Source organism: Periophthalmus magnuspinnatus, chromosome 8 (genome assembly GCF_009829125.3).
Source record: "Periophthalmus magnuspinnatus isolate fPerMag1 chromosome 8, fPerMag1.2.pri, whole genome shotgun sequence".
Classification (NCBI taxonomy): Eukaryota; Metazoa; Chordata; class Actinopteri; order Gobiiformes; family Gobiidae; genus Periophthalmus; species Periophthalmus magnuspinnatus.
Window position 1 is genome coordinate 28,968,484 of NC_047133.1, and position 21,144 is coordinate 28,989,627.

The window sequence follows — 21,144 nt, forward strand, 5'->3', positions numbered from 1 at the left end:
GTACAAAAGGCAAGATAATCAATCTCTCAAAGTTTATTATAAGAATATGTCACACAATCAAAAACAAATGCAATCACAACAATATTTAAAGCTATACTGACAAATGAAACAAAGTTTTTTTTCTACAAAATTGTTTCAGTGATGAGATGAATTTGATTACTGATATTTGAATACTTTTAAGGATGACTTTACTAACAACTGATAAGGCAAGACTGGGGAAACAACTGTCGCAGCAGTACCATTTTTATAAGATGAAGAAGAAAAACAACACCAACTCTCTTTTCTGATCAAAAATATTTGTCTTTTATGACATATATTAAAGTTAGGTGAAAGTTTCATAGTTTTTGCCAAGCCTGTAAAGTCAATGTGACATCATTTATCCCTTTTGATTATTCAACATCAATATATTGTCATTATTATTGTCAATATATTACTGCCACTCTCTGACCTGATATTGAAACAATGACTAACTTTAATTACAAAAATATCTTCATTCTTTGCTACTAACATTGAAAAAGACACAAAAACTCACAAAAATATAATTCAAAAGCACTTGTGGTTGAAGGATATATCAAGTAATAAAGCTTCTTAGATGCATCACACGTATATATCAAAACACTGAATTTATATAGCTGTTTGAATACTGTTTAATGAAGTTACACTTTGATTTAAACACTGTTTTAATGCTTAAACACTGAAATAATTAATAGTGCCCTTTAAAGGCAACATTGTGTGTTCTGAATAACGGAAGGCAGCTGTATGCTTTGGAGAAACTCTTTACAGAAATAAGGCAGCCGGAGATGTCTCAAGGTCAAAAACAGTGAAGTGAAAGAGGTCGGAAGGAGGAACCAAGGCGTGAACCTTCTCAACATATTATTTGCATATTCATATTGTTATTTTTTTTTATCTCTGGGTCTAGGGCAGTGGTTCTTCACCTTGTTGGAGGTACTGAACTCCTCAAGTTTCATATGCACATTCACCAAACCCTTCTTTATTGAAAAATAAAATATTATTTTTTTCAAATTCAAGACATAAGTATGTTTTACTGGTGCACAAAATGAACCATGCATTAACATCACTGTGTTCAAAGAATAAAACCAGTTCAATGCATGAACTCACACCAAATTACATACACACCTTTTTACAAAGACATCACCTTTTTTAATACTACCACACTAATAAATAATTAAAATGTTTAACCTCATGTATTCCAATAATGAGCTATTTATTATTTTTAACATTTTAACACACACCCATCACCTAATTTCCTTCAGGCTAGAATAATAATGAATATTTACTGCAAATCAGTGTGACTTCTGCTGTTGCCTTTGAGAGACCAGTTCAGAAATGCATGGCTTCTTGGCCACTCTCATGTCATTTTCACAGCAAAGTCTGTTCCTTTTCTTAGTTTTTATGTCGTTTCATTTTTTTATGCCGTTCGAACTGCTCATTTAAGTTGGGCGGGTACTTCGATAGGCACATTAAAGGGTGCATTTGTCGAACTGGGACACGGCCAGAATCTAGAGACGCTCGCAGTCCACGAATCATATGAGTCTTGACCTCCACCAAACCCCTGAGACTGACTCATCGAACCCCTAGGGTTCGATCGAACCCAGGTTAAGAACCACTGGTCTAGGGAGAGGCAGGCAATCAGAGCGCCTGTCTTAAGTCCTGTGTACATAGGCTATTAGGGACAATGGTCTGACCCAGAGCTCTGTATTAGAATTGCATTGAACAGGGAATAAACTTTTGTGATTTTAACTGATTGATTCCAGTCGTCATTTTTGATAGAACACACCTAACATGGTGAAAATTTAAAATTATCTTTTTTTATTAGTATTGGACCTAAAAACTAATAGTTCACTGAATTCTATTTCATCAAAATACTGCCCTCTGCTAGTATGACAATATAGGGTTGCCTAAAAATAGCTACCGGTAATCAATACTCTTTTAAAACATCATTAAGAAAAGCAAACTAAATAAATGTACCACTTCACAGTTGCAGTATAATGTCTGAATCAAGTCTATTTTGTTTCTATATGGTGGACAGATTCATAGCTGTGTAAACTAAATTAACAGTGGCACAGATGAAGCCAATCAGGTTGCAGATAGAGGATAGCCCATGGTAACGCCCAAAAACTTTCCTGTATTCTCTGTACTTAGGGTCTTTCTCTTTGAGTTTGGCATATTCCTCCTTTTGGCTGCCCAGTCCAATTTGTTGTCCTAATCCGTGCTCCTTCTCCACCTCCCACATCTGGAACATCACTTCTGTACCGGAGGGGCCAAACCACTGAGCATTTAAACCAGCTGTGATCAGGGCTACAAGGTACAGCAGCATCTACAAACAGATACAAAAATCTTATTAGTGAGCAAGAACTGTAACATTTTGAGACAGATTTCTACAACTTAGCACCCTCAACTGAACTGAACTAAACAACTAAACTGTAGTCCCTTAATAGTCCCATATGTTCATTATGTTATAGCATGCCTACTATATGACTATAGTGGTATCATGTTTTAGAATAACACTTTGATTTGATTTTAAAAATTGTAAATTGTACTTTTAGAGTGGCTTGTCACAAAAACTTACTATATTGACTAAAAATATCTGGAACAATATTCCAACCCAAAAACCAACTCACAGTCAGAAGCACATCTTAGATTTTGCTGTAACATATGGTGTAGACCTAAATGTCCTCCCTCAAAACCCCATAGTATCAGACCATTTCCTAATTACCTTTCAACTTATACTTAAAGATTATCCTGCCCCACAGAATAAAACTATAATGAAAAATCTATTTTAAAGTTCAAATAAATATTAAAGCCAATATTTTAGGGACATGTCATGTGACCCTACTGAGAAGAGCTTTAGTCCAACTACTTCATTCCAAGTTTGTTGACAGATCTATGCACTCCCTGAAAAGTGCTCTTGATATTGTAGCTCCATTAACAAAGGAAGACTAATAGGCCCAGACCTCCTGTCCCATGGTACAATGAAGAACCGTGCTCACTAAAACAAAAGGTCAGAAAATTAGAGTACACGGCGCCATTTAGACTCTGAGCAATCCCTAAAGGCATGGAAAATCTGCCTATTGACTTATAAGAAGGCTAGACCCAAACCAGATATTATTCAAATTGAATAAACATAAACAAAAACAACAGCAGGATTCTGTTTAGCACTGTAACCAAGCTGACAAACTGCCATAGTGCAGTTGAACCCTCAATCCCTGCTACGCCAAGCTACAATGACAAAACCACAACCATTAGAGATAAATTAAATAAAATGACTCAAACAATTAGTACTGAGTAAAAACAAGCTATAAAACTAGTATCCCACCTAAAACCACCAGTGATACTATACTGTGTTCCAAATTATTATGCAAGTGTGATAAATGTCAATTTTTTTGTTTTCCAGTGAAACTCATGGATGGTATTGTGTCTCAGGGCTCTTTGGGTCATTGAAATTAATCTCAGACACCTGACACCTGTGCCAAATAGTTTGCCAGGTAAGTCCAATTAAAGGAAAAACTATTTAAGAAGAATGTTCCACACTATTAATCACCATTTTCATGCAATATAGGAAAGAAAAAGGATCTCTCTAGTGCTGAAAAGCATGAAATAGTTGAATACCTTGGACAAGGTATGAAAACCTTAGATATTTCACAAAAACTTAACTGCAATCATTGTACTATCAAGAAATTTGTAGTTGATTCAGAGCACACACGGATTCATGCAGATAAAAGGCACAATGAGGAAGATTTCTGCCAGACAAATACATCGGATTAAGAGAGCAGCTGCTAAAATGCCATTACAAAGCAGCAAACAGGTATTTGAAGCTGTTGGTGCCTCTGGAGTCCCGTGAACATCAAGGTGTAGGATCCTCTAGAGGCTTGAAGTTACGCATGAACCTTCTATTATTAGGCCAACCTTAACCAAGGCTCACAAGCAGAAATGTCTTGTTCACTGATGAGTGCCATGCGACCCTGGATGGTCCAGATGGATGGAGTGGTGAATGTTTGGTGCCACCATGTTCCAAGAAGTCTCGACATCAGCAAGGAGGTGGCGGAGTCATGTTTTTGGCATGGAATCATGGGGAGAGAGCTGGTCAGCCCCTTCATGGTCCCTGAAGGTATGAAAATTACCTTTGTAAAGTATGTGGAATTTCTGAGTGACCACGTTCTTCCATGGTACAAAAAGAACTGTGCTTTCCGTAGCAAAATCATCTTCATCCTTCATGCTGCAAGGAATACCTCTGCATCATTGGCTGCTATGGGCATAAAAGAAGAGAAACTCATGGTGTGGCTCTCATCCTCCTCTGACCTCAACCCTATTGAGAACCTTTAGAGGCAGTTCACATCCAAACAGCAGCTCTGAGAGGCTTTTCTGATCCTACAAAGAATTCATGCAGAAACTCTTCACAAACTCGCATGTTCAAGGGATGCAATTGTGAAGCTCCTATCAAATAAGGGGTCCTATGGTAAAATGTAACTTAACCTAAAATGTAACTTAAGATGTTCTGATTGAAATAGCTTTTAATTTCAGTAATATGCTAATGCGTCTAATTGAAAAATAAACAAATGACCATTTTCAATTCTTTACAACAGTAATATGGTTTGAAGCTCTGTTGTGCATAATAATTTGGAACAGTGGATTTTAAGTTTTTATTTTTGAAAAAATACTGTTAGTCAGTATTGGGAGGTTTGTTCAATAACATTCAAATTGTACTCTAAATGATGACAGAAAATTATCATTTGCATGATAATTTGGAAAGCAGTCTAGACAGGTTTACTGCTGTCAACCAAGCAGAGGTTACTGTCCTCATGTCCTCTAAAACATCAACTTGTTTGTTAGACCCTATTCCAAGCACTCCTCAAAGAAATCCCCTCTCTAATTATAGATCCTATCCTTAATATAATAAATACCTCATTAGAAAATGGCTATGTCCCCTAGTCCTTCAAATATGCAGTCATTAAACTGCTTCTGAAAAAAAACTTATCTTGAACCTGATCTTTTAGCCAACTATAGACCCATTTCTAATCTTCCCTTTGTCTCAAAAATCTTTGAAAGAGTTTAAGTAGTTAAACAGTATTGTCATCACCTACAGGCTAACTTATTTGAAGTTTTTCAATCAGGATTCATAGCTCACCACAGCGCAGAAGCTACGCTATTTAAAGAAACAAATTATTTGTTATTAACTGCTGACAATGGACTGGTCTCAGTCCTGGTTCTGTTGGGCCTCAGTGCACTGTTTGACAACATCAGCCACAACATTCTACAGCAGAGGTTAGAGTGTGACATAGGTGTCAGAGGTGCGGCCCTCAGCAGGTTTAAATCCTATATATCGGATAGGTACCAGTTTGTTAATGTAAACCAGAGCTCCTCACCGTGTTTTAAGGTAACTTAAGGTGCGCCGCAGGGTTCTGTATTCGTTCCAATCCTGTTCACATTTTATATGCTGCAGTTAAGCAATATCATCAGAAAACATGGCATTAACCTCCACTGCTATGCTGATGACACACAGCTGTACTTATCAATGAAACCAGATCAGACTGATCGAGTAGACAGACTTAGTGACTATGTGAAGGACATAAAAACCTGGATGACACTTAATTATCTGCTTCTTAACCCCAAAAAAACAGAGGTTATTGTACTAGGCCCCAAAGGCCCGTGAGATTCTCTATCTGACCAGAAAGGCACTCTGGACAATGTCAGTGTAACCTCCAGCTCTATTGTTAGGAACCTTGGAGACTTATTTGACCAAGAGCTCCAATTCACAGCACAGCAGATGTCCAGGACTGACACGCATCCATTTGCAGATGAAGTTCAAATCTGTAGGACCAGAGCCCACTCAAGGGTAGGGGTGTTACAGTTAAATCAATAATCTTGTTAAGCCCAAAGAGGCAACTGCTGTTGTCATATTGGGCTTTACAATAAAACCTGAATTGAATCTTCTGTGTGGTTCTATATTTAATCATGTCTAGATTTTTTCTTGGCACTTGTGGGGTAATTATTTTTAATGTGATAAGATTTGAGCTGTCAAGAGTAAAACAATATCTGTAATTATACGGGGTTTCATTCTGCTACGTTTTGTTCTGCTACGTTTTGTTGTGTTTTTTAATATTATTATTATTATTTTATTTTTTTATTTTTTTTACGATGTTATACATTTAGAAAAGAGTTCACTGAGAATATCCTGCTATAGAGTTATTTTGTCAGTGGCATAAAGTAGTTTCAATATTAATGTTATATCAAATTTGTTACTGAAACAGAACTACTTTAAAATAGACATTTCTACAAGCTCGTAGCTAAGATGTTATGTTACCATGCCCAGTTACATTTACCTGTATGGCTTCATGGGTCTCCAGCAGCTCTCTGGGGTGGTACACAGCGTACATGGACAGACTGATGAAGTTGCTCCCCAGCAAGCAGTAGAAATATGGAGGGAAAAGTTTACTCTGCACTAGGCCAAAGGTGTGCCGACTAACCTGCCGCACCAGGACAAAACCTAACCATATTTAAAGAGGAAGTTAGTCAAAGTCAATGAAACAGTGCTAATTAATCTATTCATCTACTACTAAGCTACTACTTACCAGCAATGAATGTGACCCAAAGCTGCATGCCCCAGGTGAATGACAGCACGAGCAGGTGTAGGACTTTCATCAGGTCTGTGGGTTCACCCTCAGTTGCCATGTGGCCTCATGTAAAGTAAGCATAGAATAAAAAATAATGTAAAGGACTTTGAAAAGTAGCGGTTGCGTTATGGTAACTTCCTGATGTTGTTGTTCCCAGAGCTCCTTAAATTTGAATGGTGAAAATCCTAGCGCATAGCTGAAATGGGGAAAAAAATGTAATTGTTGGTTTGTTTTTACAGTGGGAATGTGCTAAATGGAAAAATAAAAACACATACATTTGTATGCTTGTTTCATTCCAATGGCTGGGACACTGTAAATAACTAAAATCATTGTATCATTAACCATTTACTATTACAACTCACTTTATAGAGCCATTTAATTTGTATTCTACCAAATCATTCCAGCCATTTTATCATATTCTCATCAACATGTTTTTATGACCAGTGGACTGTTTTTTTGTTTGTTTTTTTTGTTTACAGCAGATGCCCCTTAGATTGAATGACAAAACCCACTACAACCAACTGCTGTCCACTCTGTTTCTGGGTTTCTGCACAGAACAACATTCTATAGTAATACAGATGGGGATCCATCCATCCAGTTCCTTCCGCTTATCTGGGGCTGGGTTGCGAGCTACAGGCTAATAACTTAATTATTTAATATTGTTAAACTGCAGATTCTTGTGCTAATACAGTGAGTTCTTGGCTCTAATAGAAATGTTCAACATTTATGAATTAGTGGAACTAATATCTATATCACTCAAGAACATGCACTAACACATGTATTCATAATTTTAGATTAATTTGAACAAATGAAAAATGACTAGCCAATAGTGGAGCAAACATTCTGGAATTAGCTAGCCTCCATTGGCATTTGCAAACTACACAGGCACAAAGAGCTGGGGTGGGTGGTTCAGACGAGAGGTGAGGTGGTCCAGTGAGATAAGAGAAATGACGTATATAGTTGCGTGGAAAATAGTTACGGTAATTCTGACATTACAAATGTATTACTCAAAACATCAATAGGGTCTAATATGTATCGCACACAAGTGGTCTGCAGGCCCTGGCTACTAATGGATGTATCGTTGAATGTTACCCACAACTATTTTCAACAACAACAACAACAAAAACAACAACAAAATGCATTTTTATACGAGCTCAAAGGCACAGAGACAGTCCCAGAACACACTTACCTCGGGGTTTCTTTCTCCTCGATGTCCAACACTGAAATGCACGTAAATAAATAGTTAAATGGAACAAGGTTCAACACAGCGCTACTTCCTGGGTCAATTGTTTTGAAACAAAATCCCGCCCACACGAGAGCAACAAGCCAATCGTGGCGCTGTAAAGCACATAGTAAACGAACGCTTCAAAGACATATACACATTCATCGATATAGGATATTGTCCTAATTTTCTAACTACTGTAACAGATTTTAGGCTATAGCACAGCTTCTCACAAAACTCACCGTTCTCTCCAAACGAGCCTTAACACAGCTGCAGTACATCCAGATCACTTCTCCCCGGGTCCTGACTAGAACCAGGAAGTACTTCACACATGCGTCCTATGCTCAGGTCTCTGCAGTGGCTCCTGTAGCTCAGAGAATAGACTTTAATGCAGCTCTACTTGTGTATAAGTCTCTGCATGCCCTGGCACCAAAGTACATCTCCCACATGTTAGTGCCACATGAACCATCTCACACTCTGAGGACTTCAGGGACTGGCCTCCTGCTGGTGCCCAGAGTCAGGACTAAACATGGGGAGTCTTTCAAATATATGCAGTTAAACCTGGGACAATTTTCTTAAGATGTGAGACAGGCCTCTTGACAATGGTTAAATTCAGGCTCAAAACAGTTGTTTTTAGCTGTGGATACGACTGAGTGGGTTTTTATAAAGGTTAGTATACCTCACTCTTCTGTTTTAATGTTAATTTTATGATAATTATGTGTGATTATTTATGTTTTGTTTTGTGTGATTTTAATGTTTGTCTTATTCTGTAAAGCACTTTGAATTACTTTGTGTACGAATTGTACTATACAAATGAACTTGCCTTGCCTAATGGAGAAAGTGAAAGTAAAAGGACAGAACAAAAATTTGCATGTTCATGAGGTGTGCATCTTACGATTATTTACCATTTACACATAGTTTAAGACAAAATAGTTTAAGACAAAATACGATTGCTATTGTAATATTCAGCGGCTTGATTTGTCAGTAGGCATATTTGTGAACCAATCACAAACCGACCTGATTTCCTACGAACCAATCAGCCGCGACGTTAGTAGCGCCGCAGCATCATCCGGCGGAACGGAGCAACACCGAGGACCGAGCATCCTTTTCCTGCGTTTATAAGTGCTCTATAACACCAGAAAGGAAACTCCAGGTAATCATTGTAAGCATTTGTCTGTATTATGCACGATAATGCAGTTTTCTCTCTGTCTGTCCACACATATTCCATACTCTGTCATTATGCAACACGATGTTATAGATTGCTAGCTCGAAGTTAGCGTTGTTTATTCTGTAGCTGTTTTGGTTCATTGATATAATTATTTCTATTTTACGTATAATTTTCCAATAGAGTGTTCACCAAAGTAAACTTTTATCTCGGTGCTCTTTCCCGTTTAACCCATTTTCATTGGCTGCATTTGAATGTTTCCATGTTGATTGTTTCTGTGTTGAATGTTTCTGTGTTATCACTCTAGGATGGGTCGCAGAAAGTCAAAGAGAAAGCCCCCTCCCAAGAAAAAGATGACTGGAAATCTGGACACCCAGTTTACCTGTCCCTTCTGCAATCACGAGAAGTCCTGTGATGTGAAAATGTTAGTTTGTTTAGATGAGTGAAAATATCAGTTAAGAAATGTGTAATCTATTTTTAGTTTTATTTTTCAGGGAGAGAACTCGAAACACAGGAATTATATCATGTAGCGTATGTTTGGAGGAGTTTCAGACCCCTATAACATGTATCCTTTTCACACTGTATGCTGAATGTGCTATTTACTACTGTCAAGTTGTCATTATGAGTTAGTTCTGCTCATAATTTTAGAGCTATGTTGTGTAATTATTTTATAATTAAATTGATAGAAATTAATGCATGAGACAAGAAAGTATATTTGATATTATGGACCATATAATACATCAATATAGATAATAAAGTTAAACTATGTAATGTGTTGAATGAGTCAAGTGACACTAAATAGCTATTTTTATTTTTTTTAATTATTATTATTATTTTTTTTTTTTTGCTGCTTTAGCTGGATATCACATATATTAAGCATATGGTATTAGTTGCAATTTAGTACATTTGATTAATATAAATAGTAGTAGGTGTCCAAATACAAAAATCTACATATTCTAAATTTTGTTTTCTAAATCATAAGGCAATACAAAAAACAGTGCAAGTGAGAGTATCAAGAGTATTGGTCAAGTAAATGACTTAAAATATGTTATTTGGACTGACTTTAACATATTTAATTTGTGCTTTTTAAAATAAATACCTTGACCATGTTATGTGCAGATCTGTCAGAACCAGTGGATGTCTACAGTGACTGGATCGATGCCTGTGAAGCAGCCAATCAATAGTGACGCTTTCCTTCAACTTCATTGTTGGAGTTTTGCCCGACTGCTGATCCAGTCTTGAGAATCCACAACATGTATTGGTCACAATGTAGCAAACCAACAGACCTGCAACTACATTGGTTTTATTTGATGGATCAGAGCACTGCCTCAGTTCACATTTGTGTATTTCACACCATGATCAGGCTAAATCTTGTCTCACCTGTTCCTGACTTGTCTCTGCGACCTGTACAGACCAAACTAAACTCAGGTCCAGGGAATCAGCTGTATTTCCTACTTTGTCTGTGATTGGGCACATGGATATTTACGCAGGAAGTACAAGTTTCCATGACGATTTACCTCATTAGAAAGTGAGACTTCGTAACCATGTGCATTTTACATTCACAGGTATTTATAACATTTTAGGTATGAACACACAAATATAGGTCTTTTTTTTAATCTTCTTCGAAATGACAATTATGCATTTGTATTTGATAATCACTGATGTACTCACATTCCTTGCCAATGCATTTTTTAGACCTTTGTCTTGTCCAATTTTCCCCTAAATCATTTTACTTACACATTTCTTTTTCACAAACTGACTGAATTTTGTAGTAATGATTAAAAGATTAAGAGTAGAATCCACTTTTATATTTGAAGTGTTTTATTGCACAAATGCCAGGTTTAGTGACAGACATACCAAAGATGAATCATTTGCAATACATTTTACATAAAGTTTCTCTCACAATTATGGGAATAAAAACAAGCAATATACAATAAATCTATATATAATTTATAGAAGAAAAATCTAAGTTTTATGAAATCGTATTTAAAATTTCAATGTTATTTAATTTAGTAAAATCAAAGAATGGCAAGAATTATCTCACAACACTAGATGGCGCACAACAACAACTTAGTTGTAGTTTCAAACCTCAAATGATCTCTGCCGCAAAGAACACAGTATTGTCATTGTGGAAATTAACACCAGGGGGAGCTTCAGCCCTAAAATACATCACACAATACATTCAAGTCGTTCGGTGGGTTAACAACAGTATGAAGCAAGAAACACATATGCGCCTCTGCCATGCTCTGGTCACACCTCAATCTTCTGTCTTTGCTGTTAATTACACACAAGTGAAGAAGCTAGGTAGCAATGGCAAGAAGAGCAAAAATGTAAAACTAAACATACAATAAAACCATAATGTATTACTTACAATCAATGTCAAAAGCATTTGGTTTCCCCCATCTTTTAACAAATATCCCTCAATAAGCTGAACAAAACTATCATAAATCTTGCCCTGCCAAATAGAATCACTTTAAAGCCGGCAGGTGAGCATAGAGAAAGCCAACGCAGGTTCTTACAATACAAAAATTACCATAAATCTGCAAATACAAAAAGCTCATTAGCACCAAGATGGCCATGAAACGTTTATCCACTTAGCATTCATTTCACTTGAATGTGGCAAGAAAACAACTCCCTAAAAGGCAAAAATAAAAGCACTAGAACAACTTATAAATAGCAAAAATTATAAAACATCTCTTTGGATAATATTGACCGAAATACAAATTGTCAAGGCATTTTTCCAAAAAGTTGGCCAATTTTCTTATAAATGTAAACCACCATTTTCTTTTACTCAAGGAAAGACAAACAACATGCTTGTTTAGAAGAAAAACTGTGGGGAATGGAATCAACAATGACATCAATGCCGGACAAATAATAGTCTCGGTGACAGTGGTGTTGGGTTGTTTGAAGCAAGACTGCAGAAAGGGGTTAAATTTTGGGGTCTTCAGTCAGAGTACTGGTTGTAGCCATCAAACTCCACTGCGTCGCCGTTGTCATAGAAGTATTCGGTGGGATTGGCGCAGTACTTGTTGTCGTAAACTTGGCGGGGCAGGCCATAGGTGGTCATGCCCTGCTGTGAAGCCACTTTGTTGGTGCCCATCTGAAGAGAGATGGTGGAGGTGTCACAGTTCTCCAGCTCCAGCTTCTTGTCAAAGATGTGCCGCCGGGTTCCTGGGGCAGTCATGCCAGCCTACAAGAACGAAAGGAACTGTCAATACATAGGGTTCATAATGTTTCATGGTAATTTATAGCAGTAACATCAAGGTACTATTGAAAAAAATTGTGATTCAGAAAAAATTAGATCATAACAATTAACTAGGCTAGGAATGTCAACAAACTCATTTTAGAATTTTATGTCATTGCGCTGAAAATGTGTGATGAAAGACAGATTTACATGTTGGATTATCCTTTTCATGCTTATGCCTATATCCGGTATTAGTAGCTACAATTCACACAGTGAAATTGTGACACCTATAAATCACCATTAACCCGATAGCGTCGGATGATATCGTCGCCGATAGAGCGCGGTTGAGGACTATCCAGTAGCGTAACTCCGCGCCCAGTCGTGCTCTCATGTAAATTCAAACGGCATCTCAAAACAGAGGCATGGGGCTATTTAAATATTTTACCATCATTACGGTAATCTGCCTCTGTTGTCCCTCGAAGGTGACGAATGAGAGGGCAGGTGCAGCAGGGATTTTCCCAGTCATTTATTTGATGCGTAAAAGAAAAAATACGGATGGATGTGTAAAATACAAGTAGTTGTGTGAAAAAATGCTGTAAATTCTGATACTTCTTTTAACATAATTTTTATGGCTAAAAAAATAATAAAAGTCTAGGTGAGCTATACTGGTCCATAGTGTGCTAAGTCCTTAAGGGTTAATTGTAAATTCAATAAACTCTAACAGCACAAGGCCCTACCTGACTGGCTCCTTTATTGGTGCCCATCTGAAGGCTGATGGTGGACTGGTCCAGAGGATTGTCCATTGCAATCTTTGCGTCATAGAGATGGCGCCGTGTGCCATAGGACGTCATGCCCTTTTGACTCGCCAGCTTGTTGGTACCCATCTAAAGAGAAATTCATTTCAATTTATATAGCACGTTTAAAATACAATTTAAGCTGCCCAAAGTGCTGCCCAAATACATTTAAAATAATTCATACACAGTACAATTATCAGAAGGATAGTAAAATATACATTCAATGAATTAAGATGAAATATAGTGCCACATTTCAAGATACTTTTTAAAATACAGAGACACAAAAATACCAATGTTTGTAATAAGACCTTCTCACTCAGTTTAAATTAAGTCTGTTTCCTTAAAAGTTAAACATGGCTATATAAAAAAATCCCACTCATTCATATGACTTGTCTGACCTGCAAGCCGATGATGTTGCGTCCCTCTCTGAGCTTTTCTGGAGCAAATCGCCGCTGTTGTTTCTCTGCGTACTTCACTCCAATGTCATACTTGGAATGGAAACCTTTGGACTTGGCCTGAATATGAAAAGTAGCATGTTTTTTTCTATTAGGCTTTTATAGGATTTCACCCTCATGCTGTAGATGACAATGCTCACCATTCCAGCCAGAGCGATGAGTGTCGACTGAACTTGAGTATGGTTGACATTCTCAAACAAGTCATTGGCCTCAAAGAGGTCGTGAGGCCTCAGGCCGTACTCTGTGATGCCGCGCACAAAATTCCCGATATTTTCCAGCTGATCATAAAAGGAAAGCGGAAAATCTAATTAGTTGAAGAAAATGGAATATTTGGTTATTGTGGTATGAGTACAGTACAGACTGGAATTCTTGTCATAGTTCATTCAATATGTGAATGCCACTATTTCTAGATTCCAAAACAGGACAGAATATTTTTACTTTTATAGTATAATACTTTTGGAAAATGTTTTAACTATAGTGTAATAGCCCATGGCAATAATTTGATGTGTTTACATGCATCTCATATATTCAATTATTTATACTGTCCTGACCATATAAACCAATAACATTCATATTCATAATATAATCAGTATTTTTGTATTGTAAAATGCATGCATCAATTTAACATTTGCTACACTGCACTTCCACATTGTAAAAAGGACAACAGTGTCCAAAACAGTAGAACAATTAAGAATAGCTGTGTTTTATGTGGTTGATAAATGCCTTGTTGTGTGTGAGATCCCAGAAATAGGCTTTTAAATGAGCTCTCCAAGAACTATCCCTATGAGAATTCTCACCGGGCTTTCAAGTCTATCTATTAAAATCCTTGTTTATGTTTTGTGCCTTGTAAAGGGCCCATAAACAGAATTGTAAAATGAATGTGCTTTGAAATGATGAGCACTAAAAGCAGATAATAAGTTTATCAGTGTCAGTAAAGAAGCCTGTCCCAGAAAAGTAACAGTAGCCCCATCTCTTTGTGCCCCGTAGTGCTAGTGCTGTACCTGGTGCCAGTTTTGATTGGAGTGGTTGATCTTTCGCACAGAGCCAGGCTGGAGAGCATTTATGAGCCTACAAAAGGGCAGCAGATAGAAAGGTTGGTGAAGCTGATAATGTTATAAACAGGCAGTTATTTTATTTTATGGTGAAATAAAATACTAAGATGCCAAGAGCACACTTACTCGCATAGTATCACTCCGTCTTTGAGACTCTCCATGAAGTTGTCCCCAATCCTCTGACCGGTCACTTCCTCAATCCACAACCGAAGCTCTTCCTCCTTTTGGTGGTCGTACTTTCCAGCCAGCTGAGAAATAAAATCAATACAGTTCAAAGACACTTAAACACACACAATATCTGATGTGTAATGAGTAGTTTTATTGAATAGATTAAAACTTGGGCACACAAATGATGTAGGAGTATGATTTTATCGTGCTAGTTAGTAGTGAAGCATAGGGAAGGTGAGGTGGCTGGTAGTTCTGCTGCTGTAGAGGAGATGACTTAATGACTCAATATATGATTGGTAGCATGCACTGACTGACTGACAGGCATCAGGGGGAGAAATGGTTGAATTTACACTTCTGCTTTTTGTTATAATAGCATTATTGCTACTCAATGTTCCCGTTAATTCTATATTTTCAATATTGCCTTCTATAAAAATGCACAATAGCCATCATCTATATAACCTTTTAAGATCTTCACAAGGGGTCAAGGAGGATTACAAGATGAATGATGTTGGTGCAGATGTGCAGAGGTATTATTGTCAGACAATAAGACCCATTTCCACTTTTTTTTTGTTTTTTTAAAGTATTTTGGTAATAAAGGGTAACAACATATCAGTAAAGAATTATAAGGGACTCCAATGAAGCACATATTAAAACTTACACACATTTAGTGTTCCTGTTTCTGTATTTTGTTTCTGCATTTTTATAGAACTAATTTAGAAATATTCCTGTATTTTCTTTTGGGAGGCCTGGATGAACTTTCAGTACAGTATTTTGAATCTGAACACAATGTGTTTTTCTATAGGCCTATAAAGAAATGAATTGCCTGTCCTATATCCTACCCTAAAGAGCACAAGAGAATTAAACAAATAAAAGCATGTACACGCTCAAAAACATTACTCGGCTAGTACAGTACTGCACGTCCACATAGACACACAGCTTGCCTTAGGAAATGTCTGGTTTCATATGGAGGATTTTGCGACTAAAATAACTCCTTTCTCATAAGGAAAGACAATCTTTTGTGTATGGAGCAGTGGACCATATTGGCTAATAAAACAGAAGAGATGTGGGGGTATAAAAATAACAGGAGAAATGAAAAAGGCCAGTGGCATTCCTGCTCAGACACATGGCAGCCTCACTGTCGTGGTCCTACACAAAAGTGCTTTCATTTTTTTTTTACTGTAAATTATAATATACTTTTTTTGTGACCTGTAGACACTTTTTACCTTGGAGAGGGCATTCAGTTAAGGAGTAATATCTAATTGTAAAACTAATTAATTCTGACATCCTTACTTAGGACAGGGCAATATAACACAATAAATAATAGTTTCCTGAACATAAACAATACAGACTTTTAATCACTGCCATTTAACACAAAAAATGTCAAATTTCTTTCTACAAAGTCAGACTAAAACATTTAATATTTCAGTCTTCACTCAGATATTAATATTCCTGGATGTGGTTCAAATATGAATGTGAAACAAGGCATCAAAGTCTAAACACAATTGCAATGATTGTCAGAAAAATTGCAATAACAGATATTTTTCCAAATCATTCAGCCCTACCACACACCCTTATTGTCCAGTAATGTACACGCGCACACACGTGCACACACATGGAATACTTGTAAATGTTCTGCAGATAAGTCCTCTCAGTCTGGGATCAGTGGCCAACAAAAGCATGTATTTCAAAGGGTTTGTATAGCCTCCACTCCATCACACCAAACTAGGGAGAAAATGCTTTCCCAAACATCACCCCCTCTCCCTCCTCCTCTCTTTCCCTCTCTCCCTCCCTCTGATCATCTTGTCCTGCCTGACTCGCTCCCCTCATTGGACCCGCTCAGGTTTCCCCCTCTCTTACTCTCTCTCTCACTCTCCTGGCTTTGCTCAAAACCTGGCCTTATACAGTGACTATTCAGGCTGAACATGGCTGATAAAGGAAGGCCAATATAGACAGTTTTAATTCCAGGCATTGATTTCAAATTTACATTTCTACCCCACGTGAGCAGACACTAGTTTTGTATTACAAGTCAATTGGCATGGTGTACACAGAAATTCATTTCTATAATACTAGTGTAGTATGAGCAGAAGCAAACGGTATAGACATTGCTGCCACAACTGTGCTTGTACTTATTAACTTTTCAACACATTTTAGTGGGAGCAAAAGTCTAGTCACATGGGAGGCAGTTCAGCAAGTGTTAATTCATGGATGCAAAGATTAGTGGCAAGACACTAAACCACCTTGCCTCCAATACTACCAGTCAAAAGTTTGGCCACGCACTCTCATTCAGTGTTTTTCTCTTTATGTTTTTACTACTTTCTACATGTTATAGACATATGGAAGACATGAAATTGATGAATCAAAATACTGTATATGGAATTACATAGCAAAGAATAAAAAGATTTGCTTTGTTGACAGCGCTGCAAGTCCTTAGCCTTCTCTCAATGAGGTTCTTGATGAAGTGACCTGAAACGGTTTCCACTTGCCATGTCAAGGTCAAAGAATGCCAAAAATGTAAACTGCAGTTCAAGGCAAAGGGTGTCTTTTAAAAATTATTTTAATCTAAAACAAGTTTTGAGTTATTTTGAGTTATTTTCTGTGTGTATTCATAGTTTTGATGTCTTCAGTGAGAATCTACAATGTAAATAATCATAGAAATAAAGAAAAATTTATGAAAAGTGGTCACAAACTTTTGACTGATAATGTCTGTGTATATTGGTGTATGAATGTGTGTGTAAGTGAATCCGTGATATAAAGTGCAATGAGTGGCCAACAGGCAGAAGAGCCAAAATAAAAGTGGCCACTTACCAAGGTGCTTTTGACTTTTAAACCATTTTTAGGTCACAATAAACTATGTCATAAATATACAGGTGAGGAGTGCACCTCCTCAAAGTGCAGTTCTGTTGTGTTTCCCATGATGGCTGCCTGGGGCGAAATACACAAATACTCAAATACACAGTACAGTATGTTTATCAAATCATTTGACTGAATGTTTTAAAAGAAGTGTGTAGCTTTTGTATGTTCATATGAACAAATTTATATCTAATTTATCTAATTTATAGGTTCACTATGTAACTTTTGTAGGTCTACTACCTGCTTGACTTAATAGAGATGTCAATGATGCCAGGAATGTTCCACAGAATGGCATTAAAGTCTATCTTGAATGTCTTCGGTTGCAGGCGTTTTCATTATTAGTACCAGTACCTTGAGAAGCATCACTAGCCAAACACATGGAGAAAGATATGTTGATAAATTTAATGCCATACTCAGGAACAATCCAGACAAAGCTATAAAATATCCATGGAGACAAGCAGGTGGCAGATCCTTCACCAAAATTTATGGAGTACAACTTTAAGTAACTTAGAAGCTGTAAATAATATTGCCTTGTTCATAACTATGTGTAAAATGTAAAAGGGGTTTGTCACATTTCACACATAAGCTAAAGCACAATAGGTTGACCTGCATACTGTTGTTTAAAGCAAACCATAAAAGGGAGATTATTGAGATGGCACAATGCTGGTGTAGATATTATTTGGATTACAGCGCTGGCACAGTTGGAGTGTCACTGTCCCATGCGCCTGCTTTGTGTCAGGACAATGTTTTGTCATCCCTGAAGTCCATGTAAACTGTTTACAGAGCGTTGCACAGAGGGGAGGCTGCTGCATCCTTAAAAGGCAGGGGACTGGGCTCATGTACCTGACAGTGTCCTGGTGCATCCATACTGCTCTAAGTCACACGCCTGGAATGCAGTCACACATTCTTGCTGCTACTTAACTATTACGACATTAAAGAATATGTGGACATTACAGCAATGCAATAGCTTACATATGTCAATGTAGCAAAATAAGAGTGCCAGTCAGACTCAAGCGTTAACTACGTATTCCACTAGATTCTGTAAGCTATAACAATCATTATATGGCCCCTACTGTACTGTTACTGTAACGTTTTCTTCGTTACTCCTCCCATTCTGAGATATAATTTTGAAACATTTGGCAACTGTTTTTTAACACTACAAATGAAGAAGACTTGGACTAGTTTGGAGTCTGTGAAACCCTCCTTTTTTCTAAAAAACACTTTTGGCACAGCAGATCATTTACTTACTCAACTAACTAACTCAATTATATTTTGAATTAATTGTTCTACATAGTGTAGTTTTTTCACCTAGATATTTTATTTTATTTATTTATTTATTTATTTATTTATTTCAGGGACAATGCACATTAATAAACATTTGCATGTAAATATGCCAGAATTAGCCTGAGGGCTATTTTTCATCCCGGGACAGGTGTAAAATGTCAACCAATGTTTACTTAGTGTCCCCAAGTAAAAAAAGTCTAGCTTGAGTAGACTAGTCTCCTTCACTGCCACCTCCTCCTCCTAAATGGTTTAGAAATACTAGAATTATATAGTTTGTGTGTAAGATTCAAAGAAATGCCAACTACTGACAAAACTAAATCGAACGACATGTTTAAAATTTAAACTGTTATTCTATTGTCTTACACATACAGGAAAAGTGTCATGACTAACATTTAGATAATTCACTCATTCTACCATTCTTCATTGATTTGACCAACTTCCACCTATTATATGTATAGGTTCTGGCCCTATTGTTCTCTAAGCTTTAGTTCATGTTACCTGGAAATTAGTCAATAATCAGAGACCACTGCACATTTTCTTTTGTTTACATAATCGAGCAACATATAATAAGCACTAGACCTGGGCCAGAGCAGCGGCGACTAAGAGCCTGCTGAGAGGTAAATCGGACCAGTGACAGGAATGTGCGTTTATACAGTGTGATTAAAGCAGTGCTGACAGACGCTATTATTCAGGGAAGACACCAAAACACGAGTGCAATCAAAGAGATGCTAGAGCAGACCTGTCTGATCTCTGACATCCAAGAGGAATACACACTGACATAACTAATAACTTGAACTCAAATTCAAATTAACCTGAACTTTTCACAAACATGTTACTTTTCGTTACATGTAACTTTTCAGTTAATCTGTCTCAGTGGAGATGTCACTAATTTGCCTGGAATGTTCTCCAGCATAGTTTCAAACACATCTACTTAGCATCAGAGTTGTCACAATACTCAAATTAAAAACTTAATTTTGATACTCAGGAAAAGACTCAATACACAAAACAATTTTTTTATTCCACAATAACATGTGGAATAGAATGTGACTTTTAACTAATAATAATTCTGGTTACCTTAAAATAACCAATTAAAGATATCCTGTTCTCTATTTAAGCATTTAATTCTGTATCAATACTTGTTGAAATAAGTATGGAGTTTTGATTAATTTTAGCATTGATAAGTATCTGGGTACTGATACTTTTGACAACTCTAATTATATCCTTCATTGCATTAAATTCACATTAGGGACATTAAATTCTATAGCTCAAAGACACAGATCTGACTTGGCCTGGTCTGCTTGTCTCCATAAAGATACATACAAGTAAGTGATGGAGACTGGATTCTGTCACACCAAAGGTCTTGGCTTACACCATTATGCAATACAATTAGACTATGTATGGGGTTTTAGATTTTTATTTGTCCCAAAAGGAAAAGGATTCATGTAAATGTCTATCTCTAGTCTAATACCATGGACATAGTAACTCTGCGTTTTGGTGCAGGTATTGTACTAGCCTACTCAAATGTCCCTAGTTCCCCAGAGCAAACACTGTAACACAGTTCACATTTGGTCCTCCAGTGTCCCCTCGTACCTTGCTCTTGACCTCCGCGGACAGGCCGAAGGATGGGCCGCTCCTGAAGTGTGTAGACATGCTGCTGCGCTCTCTTTCTGTGCAATGCGGAGCTGGGCTGACGGAGGAGGCCTTGGAAACGGCAGATTACGGCAGCTATCAGTCCAAACCGGGCTAACGCGCTCCAAAGTCCCGAACAGTCCACTGTGGCGTGCGTATGACGCGTTCTGATCACTTTACGACACTTTTCCGAAATGTTTTAAACTCTTCCTACGCGTGCGCGCTCTAGTTGGCTGAGAGCGCGCTCCAATCAGGACGCAGCGCCCTCATCTGGGAGTGATGTCACCGCTGCGGCATCAGGGCTTTAATCGGTGTCAATTTTTCCAGCTTCAGGCGAGAGAAAAGGATGCTCTGAGGGAAGTCGGGATGCAGGGCCTGGAGTTATGTCATACTCAAATTCACACCAATGCTTTATTAAGAGTAGGTCTACTTAGTACAGGCAAAAGCCCAGCAATCATTAGGATTATTTATCATCCAGACACCTACCCTAGGCTATAGTAAAAATAAATAAATAATAACAACAAAAAACAAAACAAAAAATAAACTAAAATAATACAAGAATGCATATGTTTATCTTCAAACCTCTGTGCTATAGCCTATCCTTTGTGTAAGAAAAACAAACAAACAAACAAAACAAAACAAAAAAACTGAATCAATTGCTTTATAACAGTAAAAGTGGGCTATAGATGTTCCTCTCGTAGACCCCAGG

General features: G+C 37.3%; 3 protein-coding genes across 3 annotated transcripts; 1 reads left to right on the forward strand and 2 right to left on the reverse strand.

Moving 5' to 3' along the window:
* Positions 1-22: 22 nt before the first annotated feature.
* tmem205 (transmembrane protein 205) lies at positions 23-8,333 on the reverse strand. The gene is made up of 5 exons (XM_033971601.2): positions 8,097-8,333; positions 7,822-7,852; positions 6,591-6,695; positions 6,342-6,505; positions 23-2,338 (listed from the first exon to the last, which is right to left on the reverse strand). Exons 1-5 carry the CDS (start codon positions 8,133-8,135, stop codon positions 2,036-2,038), a joined length of 642 nt encoding a protein of 213 aa, XP_033827492.2. The 5' UTR covers positions 8,136-8,333; the 3' UTR covers positions 23-2,035.
* Positions 8,334-8,923: 590 nt separating this feature from the next.
* Positions 8,924-10,731, forward strand: elof1 (elongation factor 1). The gene is made up of 4 exons (XM_033971273.2): positions 8,924-9,007; positions 9,327-9,443; positions 9,514-9,584; positions 10,139-10,731. The coding sequence occupies exons 2-4, from the start codon at positions 9,328-9,330 to the stop codon at positions 10,201-10,203; spliced, it is 252 nt and encodes an 83-aa protein (XP_033827164.1). The 5' UTR covers positions 8,924-9,007; position 9,327; the 3' UTR covers positions 10,204-10,731.
* Positions 10,732-10,818: 87 nt separating this feature from the next.
* Positions 10,819-20,669, reverse strand: cnn1b (calponin 1, basic, smooth muscle, b). Its single transcript, XM_033970771.2, has 7 exons — positions 20,397-20,669; positions 14,631-14,752; positions 14,454-14,520; positions 13,593-13,730; positions 13,396-13,512; positions 12,941-13,087; positions 10,819-12,209 (listed from the first exon to the last, which is right to left on the reverse strand). The coding sequence occupies exons 1-7, from the start codon at positions 20,454-20,456 to the stop codon at positions 11,964-11,966; spliced, it is 897 nt and encodes a 298-aa protein (XP_033826662.1). The 5' UTR covers positions 20,457-20,669; the 3' UTR covers positions 10,819-11,963.
* Positions 20,670-21,144: the final 475 nt, after the last annotated feature.

Bases quoted from the DNA above. Each gene is read 5' to 3' on its own strand.
- tmem205 (XM_033971601.2), bottom strand. From the start codon at position 8,135: ATGTACTGCAGCTGTGTTAAGGCTCGTTTGGAGAGAACG. The intron at 7,853-8,096 runs GTGAGTTTTGTG...CGTGCATTTCAG, and splicing joins AGGCTCGTTTGGAGAGAACG to TGTTGGACATCGAGGAGAAA. The intron at 6,506-6,590 runs GTAAGTAGTAGC...AAATATGGTTAG, and splicing joins TTGGGTCACATTCATTGCTG to GTTTTGTCCTGGTGCGGCAG.
- elof1 (XM_033971273.2), top strand. From the start codon at position 9,328: ATGGGTCGCAGAAAGTCAAAGAGAAAGCCCCCTCCCAAGAAAAAGATG. The intron at 9,444-9,513 runs GTTAGTTTGTTT...TTTATTTTTCAG, and splicing joins AAGTCCTGTGATGTGAAAAT to GGAGAGAACTCGAAACACAG. The intron at 9,585-10,138 runs GTATCCTTTTCA...TGTTATGTGCAG, and splicing joins GTTTCAGACCCCTATAACAT to ATCTGTCAGAACCAGTGGAT.
- cnn1b (XM_033970771.2), bottom strand. From the start codon at position 20,456: ATGTCTACACACTTCAGGAGCGGCCCATCCTTCGGCCTGTCCGCGGAG. The intron at 14,753-20,396 runs GTACGAGGGGAC...TTTATTTCTCAG, and splicing joins CCGCGGAGGTCAAGAGCAAG to CTGGCTGGAAAGTACGACCA. The intron at 13,088-13,395 runs GTCAGACAAGTC...ATTTCTCTTTAG, and splicing joins GCAACATCATCGGCTTGCAG to ATGGGTACCAACAAGCTGGC.